Source organism: Struthio camelus, chromosome 6, assembly GCF_040807025.1.
Source record: "Struthio camelus isolate bStrCam1 chromosome 6, bStrCam1.hap1, whole genome shotgun sequence".
NCBI lineage: Eukaryota > Metazoa > Chordata > Aves > Struthioniformes > Struthionidae > Struthio > Struthio camelus.
Genome location: NC_090947.1, coordinates 16195999 through 16217015, shown reverse-complemented (window position 1 = coordinate 16217015; position 21017 = coordinate 16195999). Strand labels below are relative to the sequence as shown.

Sequence of the window (21017 nt, the reverse complement as noted above, 5' to 3'; positions counted from 1 at the left end):
CGCCGCCGCTGGGCCCCGCCTCCGCCGGGCGCAGCGAGCTGGGCCGACGGGCGCGGGTCCGGCTGTCGCCCTCCCCTGCCCTGCCCTCCCCTCCGTTGCGCCGGGCCGGGCCGGGCCATGGCGCGGCTGTACCTGCTCGTGCTGCTGGGCCGCTGGCTGGCGCCGGGCAGCGCCTTCAACCTGGACGCGGATCATCCCGCCGTGTACTCGGGCCCCGAGGGCAGCTACTTCGGCTTCGCCGTGGACTTCTTCGCCCCGGACCCCTCCTCGTAAGTGCGCCGCCCGCGAGGGGCGCCGCGGCGGCGGCTCCCCGGCCCCAGGCCGCCCGCGGGGGGAGCGCGGGGCCCGGCCCGGCCCGGCCCAGGCGGCGGGGGGCGGCGGGAGCCGGCGCCCGGGGTCCGTGCGCGAAGCGGCGACGAGCGCCGTACGGGAAATCCGCGGAGCGGTGCGGAGCGGCGCGGCGCGGCCGGGGGCGTCCCGTGAGGGCCCCGGGCAGACCTGCTGTCCCGCTCCCGCGCTGCGCCTCGCACCGGGGCTGCCTCGGCCGCGCCGGGTCCGGGCAGCCCGCCCAGGCCTCGGCCGGAGGGGAAGTTCCCTAAAAATATCTCTTCCCCCCCCCCCGCCATGTGCTTCCTGAACATGTTGTAGCGTCGGGTTAAGCGGCGCTCCGAAGCGAAAGCTGCAGCGGCGGGTGCGCCCGCGCTGTCCCGCGGTCGGGTCGCTGAACTGTGAGGTCTGCCTCTTGCTGTGAGGGGCTCCTCTGGTGCCTGGATGCGGGCTGCTTTCAGGGCTAGGTTTTGCCACCTTTTTCCTCCTGCCCCATCTTAAGGAAGCACTTTACAGCTGGAAAAGCCTACTGGGTTTCGTCAGGCTGAGAGGATTTTCCATCTTGCTTCTGCCTTTTATTTTGTTTTTTTTTAAATCTTGTAGACTTTTAAAGCAAATTCTGTAGCTGTTGAGCAAGACTCCTTGCAGTACATCATCCAGCCTTGGTTGCGTTTCTTTGTTGCCTACAACGTTAGAGATCATCCTGCCTTGGCTTGTGTGTGTTGCAACATCTTTCTCTGCTGTCTTAATCCTGTAAATCCTGTTGTTTACAAACAAATTATTTTTGTTTCTTGCTTTATTTTTAATTCAGCATGTGTGGCTGCAGAGTTCCTAAGAGACTGGTAAACGCACATAGTAAACCCTCTTCCTTGGTTTCTAATAAGGAGTTATGTCACCCAGCTGTCGCTGACGTCACTGATTGGAATCTTTCCCCTATGTTATTAATAGCTATTGACCTCAAAGCGCATGGCTGCAAAAAAAATAGGACTTTTTGCAACTCTGAACACTAGAGTGTTTCAGATTGCCTGAGACACACACTGATATTTTCAAGGATGTTTTCTCTTTTTAATTTTAGATCTGAATAAAAGTTAATCTGTATCTCCTAAACTAAATTGTAGTACCATAGTTTATCTTATATTTATCCACACGATTAAAACAAAGCAGCTATGCAGCTTTTACAGGAGCAGGCTCTAATGGTGGTAAACGTTAAGTTTCAACATATGGAGACCGATTTTTTTTTTTTTTTTTTTTTGCTTACGGAAATAAATAAATAATTGTATGAAGCATCCTGCAGACACAGGCCCATGGCTCTTCCTGACTTATAAGAGAGGCAGCAAGTACGAAATGCAGACTGGAATACTTGAATCTCTCCTAAGCTATTGAAGGGCAGAGACAGGTAGTGATGGACAGCAAGTTAGAGAGATGTCTACAGTTGAATGTTTTGTAGAGAACTTGAGTGAACTGTTTTGCAGCATGATTAGCGAAAGACATTTATTAAAATCAGTCTTGTTACACGATTTCTGTCAAACTTGTGATGTGGGTTACTTGATTCCCACACCTTTGCTGTTGCTTTGAAGAATTGTGATTTATCACCTGTTCTTTACATGAAACAGTTAAAGAACAGCAGAAAGTAAATAAGTTTGGTCTGGCTAAAGCAGTCTGCATTGATTAGGCTTACAACAAATGAGTATTAGTAGTACCTGAAAGCTCATGCTTCTGTTTTATAATCTGTTTTGACCTACTGGATACCAAAATAAAGTATGTTTAGAAGTCCAATACGAAAGAACTTTTCTGGGAGTCAAAATGGTAGTATTGTATCAGGATACTATATAGTGCCTGGCAGACGACATAGCTATGAAACGACATGATTGAACTTGACTTTATAAAAACTAAAAAATATCTTTCGTATGTGCTGTACTCTAGAAGAATTGCATTTGATAATCTGTCTTTCTAGCATACAAGGATATGAAAATACATGATCTTCTTCACTGGCACACGGCGAAGCACTGGTGAACGATTATTCCTATAAATAAGTACACTCATATAACTAAAACTGCTGAGGATGTGAATATACTCCCAGTCTTGTGTGCAGCATGTTGGGCAGGTTGTTGTACCAAAACGTAGTCTTTGTATTCCCATAGGAATGACGACTATGTTCCCCTTCCCCAAAGTACCCAGACTAGGGACTTATTTGTACATAGCAAGCGTTCTTTCTAATATTACTGGCGCTTTATAAGCCCAATGGCAAAATCCACTCATGTCTTCCCTCCCCCCCCCTCCCCTTTCTCACCCCTTGGGAAAAGAGGTGACTGAATCTTTGGATTCATAAATCATAATGATTCCTTTTGTCTTAACCTTCACAAAGATTATCTTAAAGATTTAAAGTATATGATTAGAATGGAAATGAATTTTTTAAACTAATATTCAAACATATAAATATTCAGTAATCAAGAGTAAACTGGGAGGCAAGTCACCACCTGTCTGACAGGTTTTAATTACAGCAATTAATATGTTTCTTTCTTTGGCATTATATATATATGTGTGTGTGTGTGTATATATATATATATACACATATATTTGTATTTCTCTTATGACTAGAGAGAACGTTTTAACTAAGTTGATAACCACATTTCAAATTCTTGTTCTTAGAATCTAGATGGTTTATGAGTAGCAGCTTAGAGGAACAAATTATTTCCAAGTAGCCTAAATGTTCTATCCGGGTCCAGAAAATTTTGTAAATTCAAAATATGGGTTTTCATATCAGTTGTGCTTTGATGAAGTACTACTTATTTGTATGAGATATTTACCTACTAGGAAGTAAAAGTGTAGCTCTGTACTAAAGTCAAGTCTGGAAGGCAGCTATTAAAACCCAGAACAAGGTTGATGAGTCTGGATCTGTCTAGCTGTAAACGCTCTCTCCAACCAGTCTTGCAGCTTCTTCAGCTAAGCCAGTTTCAAAATTAAGTAACCATAATACATGATACAGGGGGAAAAGAGTTACCTTCTCGTTCTCTCTTAGCAGTCTAAATGGAAACAATAGAGCAGATTCTATAAAAGTAAGCGTTTAGTTTTATGTCTGTACGATGTTCCTGTTTGACTTCTTAAGGAAAATGCTGAATGGTCAAGTGTGTTTCATAGATGTGTTGGAGTTCCTGGAAGCTGTTAGTAGTCTTGTTCCATTTTTTATTTAGTCTTTCTTCTTTTGCAACTTCTGAATTTTGCTGCCTGCAGAAGCATAATCTCAGGGCTGTTCTTGCTCAGACGCGCTTGAGAACATACATAAACAAAGTTTTACGGAAGTGCAACAGGTTTTAAGGAAATGATTGCTATGTAATGAATTTCAGTAAAGTTTTATTAACGTACAAACCTGTGGTTGACAGTAACTTGGGTTCTTGGAGATTCTTTTTTAAAAGAGGATTTACTAGTACTAGGCTGACTCACCACCTTTCAGTATCTTCTGAGCTCGAAAGTAGCGCTATGTTGTGTATCGTCAATTGCTGTGATGTACAAAATTAACTGAAAATGATGCCAGAAAATGACTTTAATCATAGAGGTACATGATTTCCTGTTCCGCTGCATATATGCATATCTTTCAGAGGAAAAAAGAAAATAAAAGGTGTTTATTTCATTTTAAATATCTGTCTAGGAAGATGAGAATACTTTTAATTAAATCTGTATTTATCTTCTTTTCTCTCCCTTTCATTTTTGGTCAATGTTTTATTTTACCTACTCTTGCTTGAAGGCAAGAGTGACCCAAGATGTAAAACCTCATATGAGTTTTTCTGAAACACAAAGTAGTTTTAGTCAGATTTGTATTTCATGGGTAAGGCCTTTGCTTTCTTTACTGTACAAATGTCATAAAATAGTAATGTCTGTGTGTTAGCTTTTGAAACTTTTGTTTTGTTTTCTCTTTTTACTGCAGCGTATTTCTTCTTGTGGGAGCTCCAAAAGCAAACACTACCCAGCACAACATTGTAGAAGGAGGCCAAGTGCTCAAATGTAACTGGAATTCAAACAGAAACTGCCAGCCAATTATATTTGACTCCACAGGTAATATGTAGCTCCCCAGCCGCAGGGGAGGAGGGTTTCTCTGCCCCGTACCTGCTGTGACGGTGCAGAAAGGACTGAGGTTCGCATGGGGTTTGTTCAAAGTTGATTTGAACGCAGCAGCCTCTTTTGCAGTGGCAGCTAGGCCAGGCTGGGCTTCCCCCCTCCCTTTTAGAATTCACTTGTCCTTGGTGTGTGCTGAAAGCCTGAGTGAGCACGCTTTATTCTTCTTTTGTTTTGGGCTGAAGATTTGTTAATACTCCTCCCTTGTACTTTCTTACCAGCAATCCTAAAACATCTAGCCAACCTAATTCCCAGTGAGCCCAATGGCAATTAGGCGCCTATTAAGAACATGGCATATGAGGAAAGTTACATTTTTTTTTTGGTATCAGCGAAGGTGGTTTATGCAAAAATACCCAGAAATTTAATCTGAAACTCTGGGAGTATAAACTTCAAACTGGGATTTTTCTTTCTTTCACATGTAGTTTTATAGTATTTGTGGCATTTATGATAGGAGCACTCAGGATGCCTCAGGTCAGAGACTTGCCAATTTCTGAAGTATGATAAAGCTGAGCAGAAACAATGCTGATATTAATCATTTCACTCAGTCATCATGCTCTGGTACACATAGTGATTTTCACAAGCTGTAGCAGGTCATATGAGATTCCAGTGCACGTGCTTTTCTTGAGCCATCCAGTGATGAATCCTGTTTTCCGCTGCTTGTTTTGGGCCAGTGGAAAAACCTTTGCATGTCAGGGGAGTGGATTAGCAAGACCCATATGGTATGGCAGAGGAAACACCTGTGTTTTTAAGGTCTGGTTGGTTAGCATCCATTCCTGCCTTTGCTAGTATTTTGACTTGGCAGTCTAAAGGCGGTCATGTTTATTCAGCCTTTGCAAGTCATAGCACAATACAGTGGAGAAGCTCCTCTTAAAATTTTATTGTCAAGGTATACCACAAAATGTTATTGATGCTCAGATTTTTCAATTCTGCATGTTTTTCTGAAAAACTGTCCTGTTATCAGCTCTCTTGCAAAAAAAAGTGAGGTATGTAATGATACATGTAAAACCATATAAAACCTGTTTCGTTATTTCAGTCCACAGGAACTTTTCTGACAGATTATTAAGATCTCTAGTAATCTTCAAATGGGAATCGCAAGGCGTTTATGAGTTTGTGCTGTGAGTGTTTGCAATAGACTTTTTCACATACCAGGGAGAGTAAATGGAAACAAAAGCCACAGTGCTGCACATTAGGTATGCGTTGCAAGCAGCATTTGGCTTACAATACAGCCTTTAAGTGATGGGCATGTGAATTGCTTGAAATTTAGCAGTAGTAAAAATAGTAGGTCCTAATGGCTCAAGGTTTCTTTCAGGCATGCTTTAACTCATTGCGGCTCTGTTGCAATGAATTGGGAAATAATGTATTTGCCTATTCTCTGGGTGAAAAGGGGCATTGTATTCCAGCATAATAAAATAATCAATGCACTGAAACAAAGTGAAGTCTCTTTCTGTTTGTATAATACAATGGCTGTTTCCATACGTTATGATGACAATGTTTTACTGCCAATGTAGTTTAACCTTGCCCCTTAATGTAGCAGGGAATTAGGAAACACTTGTGATTCCCTTGATAGGGAATAATGATCAGATGATTTGACTGCTGCTTTGTGGTGCTAAAGGAAAAATGTTTTTTGTAGCTAACTAAATAGAACCTCTATGAGAATTCAGGTTTGTTCAGTGGCTGCTTCAACATCTATGTAATAGGTATGATTTGTAACTCCAGAGGTATTATTTAGCCCTGACCATACAGCAGATTATTTTCATAATTATTATCTTGTTTTGTTAATGGGAAAAGATGCATACCTTCTATATATTTTATTAGATGGTTATCTTCAGAGTCTCTTTCTGATCATTTGCAGCTAGTGAGAAATCTGCCCTGAGATGGCAACGAGAACGTTCGTACTTGTGGCCTTCTCGAGACCTCTGAGTTGATCTGTCTGTTGATGCCAAACTCCATACATGGAGTTAGAAAATGAGCATTACCTGCTAGAAGGCATGCTGCTATTCCTCCTCTTGCCTCCTCACTCCCTGCACCAGATGGACTAGGAGGAAAGGCTGAATCTTATTCTGGCTGTGTGAGGTTTTCTGTGCCCTCTTTCTTTGTGGTTATATCACAAATAAATATGAGACTAGGGTATTAGGTCAAACAAGGCGGTTGTTCCCCCACTTCGTAGCCCTGGGGTTAGTGAAGACTTTGCAGACAGTAACACTCTTAATCACAGATGTAGCTTGCTCCGTTTGACGTTCAGTTGTTCAGAAACTCCTTCCTGCTACTTGTGCCAGGTTGGCAAGGCAAGACGTAAACCGCTATGCAAGGGAAGATAGGCCAAGCACACCGTCCCATGAGTCTCAGGTAGCCCTTATAGCTAAAATCACTGGCTATCCAGTGCTAGGAGATAAATTAAAGAAATACTTCATCTGAAGAGAAGAGTAGATGCTTTACTGAACAGTGTACATAGCTATGTGTACTAATGGTTTGCTAATGCTACTAGGATGCAGAGCAGTGCACGGATACACTTTTCAATTTTAGAGGCAGTCTTTTAAGTATGGCGGTGAATATAAAAAAAATTATTTTCAATTTTTTTTTAAATTGCTGATGGCTTTGAAAACCCAGGAGCAATTTCTTAGAAGGAATCACTGTCTTTTCCAAAAATGGATTCAATCATTGTTCCCACCACAGATGTAAAACACTTTTTATTTTCTTCTTCTTCATGTGCACTGGACCATGAATACCATAGTTCTGCAGAGGGGGAAAAAAAAGAAGAAAATCATTTCTGTGTCAAGATGAATCTTTAGTTAGATGAATGGAGTCGTTTTTGATCTTTTACAGCTACTTCTTTTAAGATTTCTACTTTTCTAGTTAATTTTTTCTTTTTCATTATTTTCCTCTGTTTTTCTCTTGTTTTCTTCTTAAGCATATTCCTATTTTTAGTTAAATTTTCCTCTAACCCTATGGATCCTTTTCTCTTCCACATCTATTAAAAAGGCCACACTGAGCCCAGCCGCTCAGCAGTGGCTGTCTAAAATTGGATTTTATTTTCTAACGCTTGCTGCTGGCTTGAGTACCTTACTTGCACAAGAGCTTGGCTACTTATGTGAGAGAAATGCAGCAGCTATTACATAGCCAAAGAGAGAAGGTATATGCTACTTTATAATAATAATCTTTGGGAGGAAGGGTTCTTCAAGCACTCGCTTCCACTAGTGTTTCTCGTGACTTGCATTTAGCCTTTTCCCAGCTTCTGCTGAAGAAAGCAGTAAATTACTAAGCCGATAATCCCTGCTTATACAAAATTTACTGCTTTGTTTCCTCCTTTCTGCCCATAACAGTTCAGTTTTTTCAGGAAGGGAGCTGGGCACCTCACAAACCTGAGTCTGTTCATGGACCTCTTGCACATCTTTTAAGGCTGGTTGGTTTTGTAAAGTGAGTTAGTGTTTTCTTACCAATTCCCAGCACGCCAAGCCGCACTACAGATATTTCATTGATACAGTTGTTGGTATCTCCCTTCTTAGAGGAGGGACCATGTCAACAAATCTCCTTTTTGGCTTTGTCTACTGTGAAGAATTCCTTTAACACACAACTATAACAATACGTATACAATATTTTTTTTCCTTTAGCCTGTTTAAAAAAAAAAACTCATTAAAGTGTATGTTACAATTTTTAAACTGCTATCCAGAAAAAAATATTTGTTCACTGTTCCTGCACAGGATATCTTTCATTTGAAACACGAATATATTTGTGAAGGGGAGGGAGGACCTCCTTTTGCCTAGGTCTCCTAGGTCCTCCAGCACAATGGTTACGCTCATGTAAAAATATTAGACATTTAAGAACTTTCTGTATGTGCATCTGTGTGCGTGTGTTTCTGTGTATTACACTAATTGCTCTTGAAATTCTGATATACATGGTGGCTTTGGAAGGCAAAATGTTTATATTGCGCGTTAACACTTCACAAATGTAAAGATGTCTTGCTGTGGGGCTTCTGAGCATTTTAGCATTGACATCAGTTGGCTCTGATTTAACGTAGTTATACCTGTGTGACGATTGCATAACAAACGTGTAGAAAATGCCCTAAAGTTCAGGGATGCCTATCCCTGTGCTGCTTGTGCCTGTGACTACATGGCTACAACGTTTCAGGGGCTTTTTTGGAAAGGCTTGTAAGTATCACCAGCCAAACATTTCAAACTGATTTTTTTTCTCCTCTTAGGAGCACATACAGGTTAAAGCTGTAGAGGAACCAACTACTTCCTCCCATGCATGGTTTTGCTGATCCTGTATTAAGGCTGCAAAACTGAAATACACTGCAGTGCTTGTTTCTGTAACTCTAACTGGTTATGTTGCAAAGCACAGAAATCTGATAAAAAGGGCTACATAAGTGCTAAACAAATTTTTCCCCATATTTTTTATCTTGTTAATTCAGTAGCTAAATATGCCACTGTCATGAAATTAAAGTTTCTGGTATTCATATTTTTGTATATCCTGGCTTCTTGCTCCATTTGCCACACCATTAGCACAATTTCAATTGAATTGCTATGTAAAATGTTTGGGAATTATTTCCCATATCTCTGTTACCTTTGCAAGTTTAAGAACATGTAGATGGGTGCATTTCTTCCAGATGAGCACCAAAGGGAAATTTACGTGCAAGATGACATATTCTTCAGAATTTGCATGAACGTATGACAATGCCATAAACAACATTATGATTATATTATGTCATAAACAGTAAATCTAGTAAATCTGTTCCTTTGCAAGGTGTTGTAAATTTCCCATTCAAAAAAAGCAGAGCTTACTGTTCTAGCTGGGGAAATCTTTGTCTTTGTTCTTATCCCTTCTCCTCCAAGATAATTTTGTGACTGAAACTGTACAGGTTTGTTTGTTTGTTTTAACCCATAGCAATAAGGGAACATCTGAATTTTATGCAAATGAAAGAATCTATGAGAGTAGGTGGGAAAATTATTCTTGCAGTTTGCCTTAAAAAGTGTTTTGTTTTGTTTTTTTAAATTTTCTTCTAGTCCTATTGCGCTCTGCTAAGGTGCTAAAAAGCGTCATTTTTTGCAGGCTCTCCTGTGAGCCCTAGTACTAATGTGGCCTTTCTACAAAACTGACTGGAGAGATGGTTCCTCCCTTAGAAAGCTAACAGTGAGAGATTGGCTTCAGTTGCTTTTTTTTACTTAGCAGCTTCAAAGGAATGAACTTAATATAAAAGCCCATTTTCTATTTCTGATCATTTTTGAGAGAGAGAGGTCCAATAACACTTGTTTTAAAGACATATCTGTTCTCCCTCCCTTTTTCTCCTTCTGCAGTCTTCACGGATTAGCACAGCAAAGCTTGCATAGATGCATCCATCCATTACTGAGAAAGTATTTTCATGGTCTTGCCCAGGGAATAGATTCTTGAAAAGTTAAAGGGTTTTCTATGAGATGTATTTATTTTTTGCAGGTGTCCCTTCTTGTATATAAAATTGAACTCGATTTTTCTTTGCAAGAAGAGGATCAAAAGCTTATTGAACCGAGACGACGAGAAAAAAAAAAAAGTGAGCAGAAGGGTGGTTTAAATGTGTTCTATAGCAAAATCCACAAGTCACCTTTGCTTTTTTATTTATTTATTTTGCAATTTGACATATGTAGAAAAGGAGAGTGGATAAGCTTTTTACTGTGACAAGCATACAAAAATTCTTCAGGGACCCATGTAACTAGTTGGAGTTAGTAAGGCTGTGCACATGTGAGCAGTGTGTAGTAAGTTAATGTAAACCAAATGATTCTCCTATGTGCTTGTTTTCAAAAATGAAACAATCCTCTTCATATCCTCTTCATAATATTATAATATTATATACTGTATTGTATACTATAATATTATTTTACTTTTCTTCTTCGGTGTCCTAACTCTTTATCAGTCAAGAATACTGGGAGGTGCGTGGGGAAAACAGCATTTCTTCATGCTCGCATAGCTTTTCATGAAAACATAACAAAATGGTTTGTGGTGATAATGTTTCTCTTGCATATTACAGTTTTTCTTGTAAAAAGCTGCTAGTTCTTGAATTACCGCTTGAGTTGGGAAATGTGCCTGCTGCACTACAGAATGTTTGAAAGTGCAGCTCTTTATGGCAGGGTCAGAAAGTGCAGGATTGAGACTCTGAGCTTCTGCATGTAGAATAATCTGAGAGAACACAGGCAGTTCCATGAATTGTGACAAAGGAAAATATGCTCATAAAACAAGGTTAAAGTTTTATGCTAATGAATTGCAGATTCCTTAAGAAAATTTTATTTTTAGCACAGAACGATGTGGTTGCTCAGACAATGTATTGTTTTGCCCTTCTGTTATGCATAGTGTCATAGACTGACGCATTGCTAAGTTTTCATTCCTTCCTTTGGTGAAAGAATTTCCCTACTGATTTCATTCTCTATATCAGATGTCAAAATTGAAGATTGGATATTCCTTACAGAAACTATTGAATACTAAAAACTAAGAGCATTTCAAATGTTAAAGTCCTTTTCAGCTGTGTATGTGTTTTTCTTGCCTCAGGAAAAGAATTTAATGTAGCCTCTGACTGGATAAAGTTTTATGACTGTGACACTTACTTTTACTGTCCCCTCTCTCTACATCTTCCCATGTATTTTGACACAACAGAGGCATTTTAAACAAATTATTCTTAATTATTTTTGTCTGAAAGTCCTTTTAGACTGGTTATTTTGATCTGTGCTGAGGAGGAGGGAGGATCCGTGCTGTGTAGGGGGAAGATATTGAAAGGGAAAATGTTACTAAAAACTCCTGTTTTCCTCCTGTAAATTCCTCCTCATACTTTCAAGATTTTTTCTGCTCCCGAGTGGGTGACTCTAGACAGCAGGACGCTTTGTTTGGAAGCCTGAACCAGCAGTGTGGCGTGGTTCTGCCTGTGACCTTTTTAGTTGGAAGTGGACATTTGAACTGTGCTATGCTACAGATTGAAGCTGCGCAAAGCAGTTAAAGATCTGCTGCTGTTGGGAAGTCATGACTGCAGTGGGTGTCATGAACTTAAATTTGCCTTTTGGAGATTTTCATCGTTTGTCCAAGCAAGTTAGATGTTCGCAACTCCATCTTTTCCACCTATGGAATAAGGAGATATAGGTAAAGAAGTCTGAGATAGGTTGATAGTTTGTGAAAATAACTTGCTTTAACAAAGTACTGCTTTATTTTTAATTGATTGTTTTATTGGTGTTGTAAATGGTTAGGGGATTTCAATCTCAAAGGCTACTGATTTAATCAACAACAGACCAATAACTCTTGTGAAGACTATTCACTCATTAGTAGCAAGAGGAATCAGTTTTTATCTCACTAAATCCAGCGTTGCCTCAGTCCCATTGAAGTGTGGTGGTTATCATGTGTGCTAGTATAAACGAAATCTGCCTTGGGCTCCGGCTACTGCTCTGCATACCAAAAAGGGAGGCAGAGAGTGTAAAACCTCCTTCACGTGTTATTTTAGTTGACAGTGGAAAAATACTCGTGTTTTTGTGATTAGGTAGGCTCCTGAATGAATACTGCTGGATCTCAACTGTGTGACTGGCCGGAACAAAAAGTTTCTACTTATGCTGATACTTCAGATTCAATATATACATTGAAATCCTGTTTAATACAATGAAATGACCATGATCCATTGGAGCAGCAGTAGCAATGCACCTATCTAATAGCTGTGTAAAGCAGTTCTGCTCTTTACTTCCCAACCCCACCACCCCACCTAGGCAGTGCGTTGTGAGACCAAGCGCTGGTGAGTGGGCACGTCAGCCCTTTTTCCGTAATGCAAGAGTCATGTGAAACGATCATGTGATGTCTAGCACAGTGAGAAAGCAAAGGAAAGACCACAGCATAAGCTGTCTTTACAGATATAAATAATACTCCGTGGTCCAGTGACACAGTCCTGAACGTAATGACCCCTCCACTAGAAGTGCCTATATTGGCTGCATTTTAATCTGGCAAATAGCTTTGTAGAAGAACTTGGATTATTTTCTTTAATAAAGCTAGTCAGAACATAATTTGTATTATCTAGATGTATTTGATTGCCTATTTAAAGTGTATAGCATTGGTTTAAAGACATTTGTTAGATTTTCTTGAGACATCGCAAAAGAATTTAGAAATGCATGAAAATGAGCAGTGACTGTAAGAACTGTTACAGCGGTAAGATATTATATCCAGACACTGGGTTTGATTTATAAAGCCCTGTTTGTTTTAATGCTGCCTGTATTACAGTTTCCTTCATCTAATGTAGAATCTGTTGCTAGAAGGTATTTTACTGCCACTGAGAAGTTATACCATGTTAAAATGATAATGAAAACAGACAGTTTATTTTTACTGTAACAGAATTGCTGAAGTCAGCCCTGAATCCTCCCTTGATAAAGTTACCTCGCAGTAAAGCTAAAACATCTTATCTTAGCTCTGATTTGCTTCAGTGAGGGCTCGCAAGTAAATGTTTTTAATATTTGTTTTTCCCCAATCAGGAACAGAAACCCAGATGTTTTCTCATCTAGTGCGAAGGGGTTTTTGATGACTGGGTGTTTTCCAGATTTCCTCATAGAATTGTTTCTTTTCTGGAGTTGAGAGAAAGCTTTATGATATATTTACACAGTGTTTTGTTGGGGGAGGGGGAATTTTTAAGAGGAAGGGGTAAATAAAGGTTACTTTTTCCTCTTTAAAGAAGAGTTAACATCAGATTTGCACAGGTTTTTTTTTTAATTGAAAATTCCATATTTCAAAAGTGTATATATATATATTTTTTTTTTACTTAGCATAGTTTTTCATGTGTTTTGACATATTTTCCTGTATTATGGTCAATCTTGAGCAGAACAGCAGTCCCCTTCGGCCCCCACCGCCGGCAGCCTTCGAGAACCTGCTGAAGCTCTGAGCACAGGATGAACCCCATGTCAGGCATTTTAACCTTGCCACAAATGTTGTTTTATGTTATGTGCGCACACATAGAAAACGTGGCTAACTAAAAAGCAACTTGTAAAAGGTTGACTGAAATAGTGATGTATTCTAAATAAATTAAATGTAGTTAGCTAAGTTGCCTAATAGAACGTGTTTTACTATATTCTGTTTTTAAGCATAAAATTCCTGGTTTGTTGTTTAGGCCTCCAGAAATTAATGATGCTGGCTTCTAAAAATCATTGCGCTTTGAACATAATTAACTTGGGGTCGTGTTTATTTGCTTTCTGGTTTGGAGGCTTTTAGTTTTGTGTATGCCAGCCTCTGACCGAATCTGAAAGCCTACATATTTACCTACTAAAATAAAGTAGAAGGTGGGTTTTTAATTTTATCCTCAATGCAGAGCTGATGAGGGCTTTTCAGTACAGTAGGAAAAATGATGTTTTTCCTCTAAAGGTTGAGGAGAAATAAGTCTTTGTTGCTGCCTGCCTTGGACGTTGTCTCTCCCTCGGGCTGGGGCAGTGCCTGGAGCTTCTGTAGCTCCAGAGCGCGGAGGGAAAAGGCAGCGAGTGCTTGCTTTGGCAGCATGTGCTGCTTGAACACCTGGTTCCCCTCTTCTCCAGTGCAATCAACACAGGCCACGGAAGGCACCGATAAGCACTAATCCATTTTTTTATTATAATTTTTTTTAATTGCCTCATGCTGCCTCAGCTGATGCGTTCAGCGGAAACGTTAAGGAAATAGTTTGCATAGCATCTGAGAAAAAATCAGATTGCTGAGAATGCTGAATGGTTGCTTACCTGCCTTTCCAACCAGACCATTACTTTTATGCGTTGTCTGTTGTCTTAAATCGGAAGCGTCTGGTCTGTGAACTACACACTTTTAGAGTACTTAACACGATAGGACTCTGCTCACCGCTATAATACTGATGCACTGACTTTCATTTTAGTAATAAATATATTCAGTGATATACAAATCCTGAGTAACAGTGAGAGGTAAAATGCCATGCAGCGACTGTTTTCAACAAGTATTAAATTGTTTAAAGCATACTGCTTTGTTTGGCAATTAAAGCTGAGAGGTTTCTTTGTATTGGAGAGGAGCTGGACAAATGGAGGGTAGAAGCCAAATCTGTCTTTCTAGGCTTTGTAACCTTGGGCGTGGTGTCAAAATCAGAATAAACCAATTTTAAGTCCAGGATGCTGCCAAAAAGGATATAGTTCCCAGCCTGAGCTATGTGTTCCTGCCTTCTCCCAGCAGATTAGCGCTGCCTCCCCTCCCCATGCAGTCACTGGACTGGTCCCTGATCCAGCTGAGTGTGCGTGGGGAGGAGGGGTGGGAGGGTGTGGTTTTTTTTTTTCCTTCTTTTTTTTAAAAGCAGCATTCGTTTTCAGCTTCTCTGTGTTCTCACAATGTGGCCAGAGGGCACCAGGAACATAGGACTGAGAGTGAAGAGGCAGAGCTACCCCTTCTGGTGGCAGCTTCAATGAGATACTGAGATGAACCCAGTCATGCAGCTTGCATCCTTGGGTGTTTTCTTCTATGAGTAAAGGCAAGGGAAAAGGAAAGATGACGACAAAACAGGGACTTCAGAAATTCAAGACGTTCCCAGTTTGAATATATCTAGCTCTGTCTCTGGATTTCTTTTCCATGAGAAGGTGACATGCAGGACTCTAAACCATGTTTCGGTTTCTGCAAGGAGTGGCAGTATAGATGTTCAGGTGTACATAAATCTGTGCAGATGGGCTTAGTCATGAGGCCCTCTGTTCCTTGAGTGCTTATTGAATAAGAGAGTAGAGGAGGGTGGTGGCGGAAGTAAGTGGATGTTTGTGTTGACCGTTATTGCCTTTATTGAAATCAGAAAAAAAAAAAACCCAATAGTTCTCTGTGATGCTGTGCACTCTTGCCTTGATATCTACATAGCTCCAATCTAAAAGCAAAATTAAGGTAGTCCAGATGCTTGCTTGTTTTGGCTGACTCTGCAGATTAGAATCAGTTTCATTGTCCTTTCCGCAGGATTTTCCTAATGGACGTAATAAAGTGCCTCGAGTCGGAACGTTCTTTACAAGGTGTAAACACGCAAGGAAGTTGTGGTTCAAGTGGTCACAGGTCTTGAGCAATGGAAGTGCTGATTCATAGCAGGGTTGGGGTTTGGGATTCCCCCCAGCAGTCTGGAACTGAGGTATGGCTGGTGACCTCATTGACTCCTTTAGCTTTAGGCGCAGCAAACCAGCAATTTAGGTGGCTTTTTTAAGCTATCTTTTCAGAGTGCCACATCCGTTTTCTCAATAAGCTAGCAAAGTTTCCATTGTTTCAGTGATAGTGCATCAGGAACATTACATGATTTAGAGACTTTTAACGTTACCGCTCGTACAAAATAGCACTCAAATTAACTGGTTTCTACCAAACATTTACCATCACTAAATAGTTAACATAAAGTACAAATTATCCCTTATTCAACTCATTCCTTTGCATGGGCAAGCTCTCTTTAACGTTTTTATTATGGAATACCTTTTAATTTTACTCTTAGCTTGTAAGCGTGCTCGCTGATGTGCTTTATAGGCTGTGGTGGCATTCAGAATAAAAACATTAATACTGGGCAGAGCAGCGGAATTTCTGTCCCCAAACCAGTCCATGACAAAACTCATGTAACTTAATCAAGGCAATGTTTCTTCTGGAAGCATTAGTGCTAACTAGGCTTTGGCACTGATTCTTGAATGAAACAGTGCTCTAATCTGATATGGAAATCAAATATCCTGAGTATGAGATACTCATTGTGTCCCTGACAAAGGTGATACAAATTCTGTGCTGCTAAAACAAATCAGTGTTGTACTAATGCCTTGTATGTGTTTCAAAAATAGCTACCTTTGGCCCTAGGTATAAAAACTGAATAAAAGAATCCCCTTTTTAAGACTATTTCTATAAAAGAGTGATATTCTTCAGTGTTACTGTTTTCTGCCTGTCTGTGCGCATCAAAACCAATGGCTTTGGTTTTTTGTTCATACGGTACAGTTTCTTGTGGAATTAGGCTTCTTTTTCATTTTCTTTTTAGGCAACAGAGATTTTGCTCCTGATGATCCTTTGGAATTTAAGTCTCATCAGTGGTTTGGAGCCTCTGTGAGATCCAAAAATGATAAAATTCTGGTAAGCCTTTGCCTTTGAGATGCTTCAGTGTTAGCATACTGTAGTGGAAAGACTGTGAAAAGATCATGATAATTCATAATTTAAAAAAAACCTCACTACTTTGCTTGATTTCGCTTTTTTGGAATTTATTAGCTAACCCTTTTTTAACTCTTTATAAATAAAGCATGTATGTAGTATTTTTATCTATTTTTAAGGAAAGTGTAGTAGAATTAATTTACAGAAGTTAATAGATGTTATAAATTATTGATGAACTCTTTAAAAATGTTGCTTTTAAAAATATTATTTTGAAGATTCTTGCAAAAAATCAGCTCTCAGAAAATTAAATTTTCTAAAAATACAAACTGCTGATATTTCCTCCCTGCCAGCAGTGATAGTATAAATGTCTTCTCTATAGATAACATGGTACATCTGCCAAAATTGGGGTTTGGGGAGGGAGTTACTGTTCCATAGGTAATTGGAATTCCATTGTATTATTTCATACCCGCTGCAGCATTTTGAAGAGTGATTTATTTTCCATCTGTCACATCCTCCTTAGGCCTGTGCCCCCTTGTATCATTGGAGAACTGAAACAAAGCAAGAGAGGGAGCCTGTAGGAACGTGTTACCTGCTTGCTGGATCTAAAGCTGTGGAGTATGCACCCTGCAGGTCTAGTAAGTGTAAAGCGCTTGTTGGCTTTTTGTTTGGAATTTCTCTTGTGTTGCAGTATATTTTGTGTACATTTGAAGATGATTCTTTTTTTTTTTAACAGGTGTTTCCCCCTTTCATATGTAGTCCCATGGCAATTAGAAAAAACCCTTTGCTAGATCCAGACATCTGAATTCTCCAGTTGGTGTGCAGTGTCCAGAACTTTTCTCCGCTGTAGGCGAGAGCAAAATATTAGATCTAAATATCCTTGGAGCTTGAGGACTCAGGTCTTTAAATTGACCATTTCAGTAGTAATCACTGTATCGTTTAAATTGAGCCCCTCTCTGTAGTGTGTGCAGTGAACAGAAATTATTACAGCATTTTAGTTGATGCTTTTCACAGCTATCTGAATTGTACAACATTAGAACAACATATCTGAGGTGAAAAAGCACTTTCTGAATAGTTTTTTCTAAGAGCCACTCTAGAATTTCCTGAAACTTCATTATTCAAGTAACTTAAAAGGGTGATAGTTTTGGAGAACAAGATTTTGCGCAAGTAGGTTCTAATTTCCAGGTATGCACTGTGTGCATGTGTTGATGCGTTGTTTAAATTATATCCACTGTTGAACACTGAGTCTCATTTTTCCAAATGCTTTGCATCCATACAGTGTAGTTAAGTTGGTAGAATATTCACAAATGCTCCTAACCTTAAAAAAAAAAAAAAATTAGCTTAAAAGTTGAACATCCAAGGTAGGTTTTTTAATTGCTGAAAATTATTGATGAACAACAGGAATGAAATCCAGTGCTGTTCAACATAAAAAGGGGGGGAAGGGTGGGGAGATTAAATAAGTACTATTAAAGTAAGTGAATGTCAACTACCCACGCTTCTAGATAAAGGTCTGTCAGCATTTCTACACTGGAGCTGTATAGTCACAAGATTATAAGATATAAAAATTATTGCTGGGATGAATCTTGGGGTGTATATTTTTTTTCAGCCAGGAATGCTTTTTTTCCTTCGATTTTAAGGCAATACGTGAAATAATTTATGATTGCATAACATTCAGATTTTTATTCTATACAAAGAGGAAAAATTCATTCCCTTATTTCCAAAATATTTTATTTCCTGATTGAAAATTACAATTACTTTTTCCTAATACTTCTGAAGATAAACCAAAAGGAATATGGAGTTGCTGTTCACTTTGACAGTGTTAGGCTAGAACATTTGTTAGACCAGCCCTAAGGTAGCTACAGCATTTTGTTGTGAGTTGTTGATAAAGAGAAGATACTGATTTAGGAGGCAGAGAAACACCTTTAGAAACCTGAAAGGAGGGAAAAATTCCAAGGTTGAAGTTCAGTAGTGCAGGGTTACTTAGAAAAATTCATTTCCATAGAACTGTCTCACTACCAATAATTATTTGGTTTTTTTCTCTTTTTTTTCTCTTTTGTTTCTACCTGTTCTTTTTTGTAGCCATTATTGATGCGGATGGACAAGGATTTTGTCAAGGTGGATTTAGTATTGATTTTACAAAGGTATGTGATTCTTACTTAATTCTTATGAGTCAGCAGACAGTTGCAAATTAACAGCAAACCTGATAAAAACCAAATACAAGCACGTCTGTAGTGAAATAAATATAAACCATTATTCTTGAAAGAAAAACCTGCTAAATTAAACCAAAAATAACTTTGAAAGAGTCTAGTGTTATAAACCTGTTTCTCCCTCGTTTTCTCAGCAGTACGCTTCCACCCCTTGTAGGAATCATATCTTAAATAATCAGCTTTTCTAGCCTCATGGCACAAACCTTCACTGCAGCTAGTCCTCAAGTCAAATAAACAGTAGTATTCAGGTTTTTAAGACGCTTATTTTGAAAGGATGCATGACTCATGCTACTACTTGAGGAGAAAAAAAACCTTACTTCTAAGAGAAGCTGGTAAATACTTCTCTTGTGAATTAGGTTTTGGTTTTCAAACTAGCTCACAGAATTATTTTGATTTGTTTCTTTTCGCTTTTTTTGCTGTCTTATGTTTCTTCTACTTTGTTCTTCCTCCCTTTTATAGTTTTTTTTTTAATTCACAATTACTTTTTAAATCCAAGCACAGCAAAAATATGTACAAATATGAGAACTAAATGTAGGTCTCTGCATTCTACAGTTACATTGTTTAGCATAGTGTGGGCATGCTAAGACCACTCAGACCCTATTTACAATTTGGCTTTCTTTTGGGTTCTTCACACCTTGTAACTGGGTCATACCCCATCATTCTTTGCCCAAGGACATCTTTGTTTTGCCTCTGGAGGAAACTGTGGGAAGGGCAGTACAGGATTCTAAGTGACTGAGCAGACTCTAGCCCTTGGGCTCTAATCCAGCCCACTAGCTGAATGGGCAAGCCTGGGTACAAGGTACCTCCAAAACTCTGTCCTAGATTTTTCTGAGTGAAGAATATGGGAGCTTTTAGGTTAAAACCAGGATAAGTGGTTCAATTATGCAGTAGAGCTTATGCCCTGATTCAATAAGATACTTATGCAGCAAAGTCCCAGCACTTGAATAACTAACATGGTTGAAGTTTTATAAAATGATTTGTGGATTACACTTGTACCAAGGAACACAGAGTGGGGGAATTAAATCATAGCTTTTCTTAAATAAACGTTTCTATAGGTGAGTTTAAAAAAAAAAAGTGGCAGGGGCAGAAGATGAAACTATTTGTGTACTGATGTAAAAATACATTATGATTGCCTTGTAGCAAAATAATCTCTTAAAAGTTTTCTCCTAGTTGTATTTCTGTTGTCTTAGTTTTGTGTTGGTAGAAGGGTCTATTAAAATGAAATTATAATTCTGCTGATGATTTTAAATAGGTGGAATAGGAAAGAAAGACTCAAAAGGATATTGTTTGTTATCTCAGCTTTTTACAAGATACACTTTTTTTTGAAGAAATGATTAACAAATATATTAGGGTCAGTAAAGTTACAGTGATTTACATGCATGGGATTCCTAGGTTGCCATATATATAGGACATGTTTTCTTTTCTTTAGATGCACTTAACACAGAGATTTCTGCTTTTTTTTTTCCTAGGGAGACAGAGTTCTGCTTGGAGGGCCTGGAAGTTTTTACTGGCAAGGTGAGATATATCCGTTAAGTCACGCAAGAAATTTGATTTCTTTCTCTTTGATTTCCTGTTCATCCTCTCACTCCTTTGTATCCACGCGCCTCCAACCACTGTCAAACTCTGCCTGTAAGAAAACTACCAGAAGTAATTTTTTCTTACACCTTCAAAATATTTCGTGAATACTCAAGGCAACCATAAATTAAAACTGAATTGTACCGAGATATGTCTTTTGTCTTCTAAATAGCTATGAGCATTTTAAAGGCATTTCTTTAAAATGGGAAGTTTGTTTTTCCACTGGCTGGATAAGTTTCTTTTAGGATATTTTGCTTGTTCTTTCAAAACCTGCAGATTTTTTTTATTTTCTGACACACCTATTTCAATGAGAAATGCACCTTGCAAAGAGAACTGTCATTTTCCTTCAAAGGCAAAGTTGTATTGCATTTTTACATTGATCTGTTTGTGCTGTGGTGCACATCTTATCTCTAACTGCATCGTTTCCCTGGAACCTTTCCTATAGCTCTTGCTAAAATGGGCTTCAGTGAGTGTTTGTTTGCAGGATCATTCAGTGTTACCCACTATGATCAGGTCAGTTCAGAAGATGGTACTGCTACAATCAGGACATAGCTGCCAAGCTCCTTTGCCTGTTTTTGTCTGTAAATACCAGTATTTATGAAAGATTTTCTATATCGTGTCTGCCTGCAGCGTGGACTCAGTAACACAGGAGGTTTGTTTCTAGTCCTATTTCAGATTCTAAAGAAAATAAAATGAGTGAAAATAAACTGCAGGTGTAGTATAATGCAGATTATGTTTGCATATATTCATTTTATTGCTTTGTGA

At 39.1% G+C, this 21017-nt stretch overlaps 1 protein-coding gene across 4 annotated transcripts in view; it reads left to right on the top strand.

The window, feature by feature from the left end:
• The first annotated feature begins 7 nt into the window (after positions 1-7).
• Positions 8-21017, top strand: part of ITGAV (integrin subunit alpha V) — a 55423-nt gene continuing 34413 nt past the window's right edge. For all 4 annotated transcript variants that reach the window (XR_011141874.1, XM_068948341.1, XM_068948340.1 and 1 more), the window contains exons 1-6: positions 8-269; positions 4250-4377; positions 16367-16458; positions 16994-17108; positions 18550-18611; positions 20147-20192. Coding sequence is in view for 3 of the 4 variants with exons in the window: in XM_068948341.1 (XP_068804442.1) it covers positions 118-269; positions 4250-4377; positions 16367-16458; positions 16994-17108; positions 18550-18611; positions 20147-20192 (595 nt within the window). In the remaining variant the exon portion in view is untranslated. The remainder of the gene's footprint in view (positions 270-4249; positions 4378-16366; positions 16459-16993; positions 17109-18549; positions 18612-20146; positions 20193-21017) is intronic.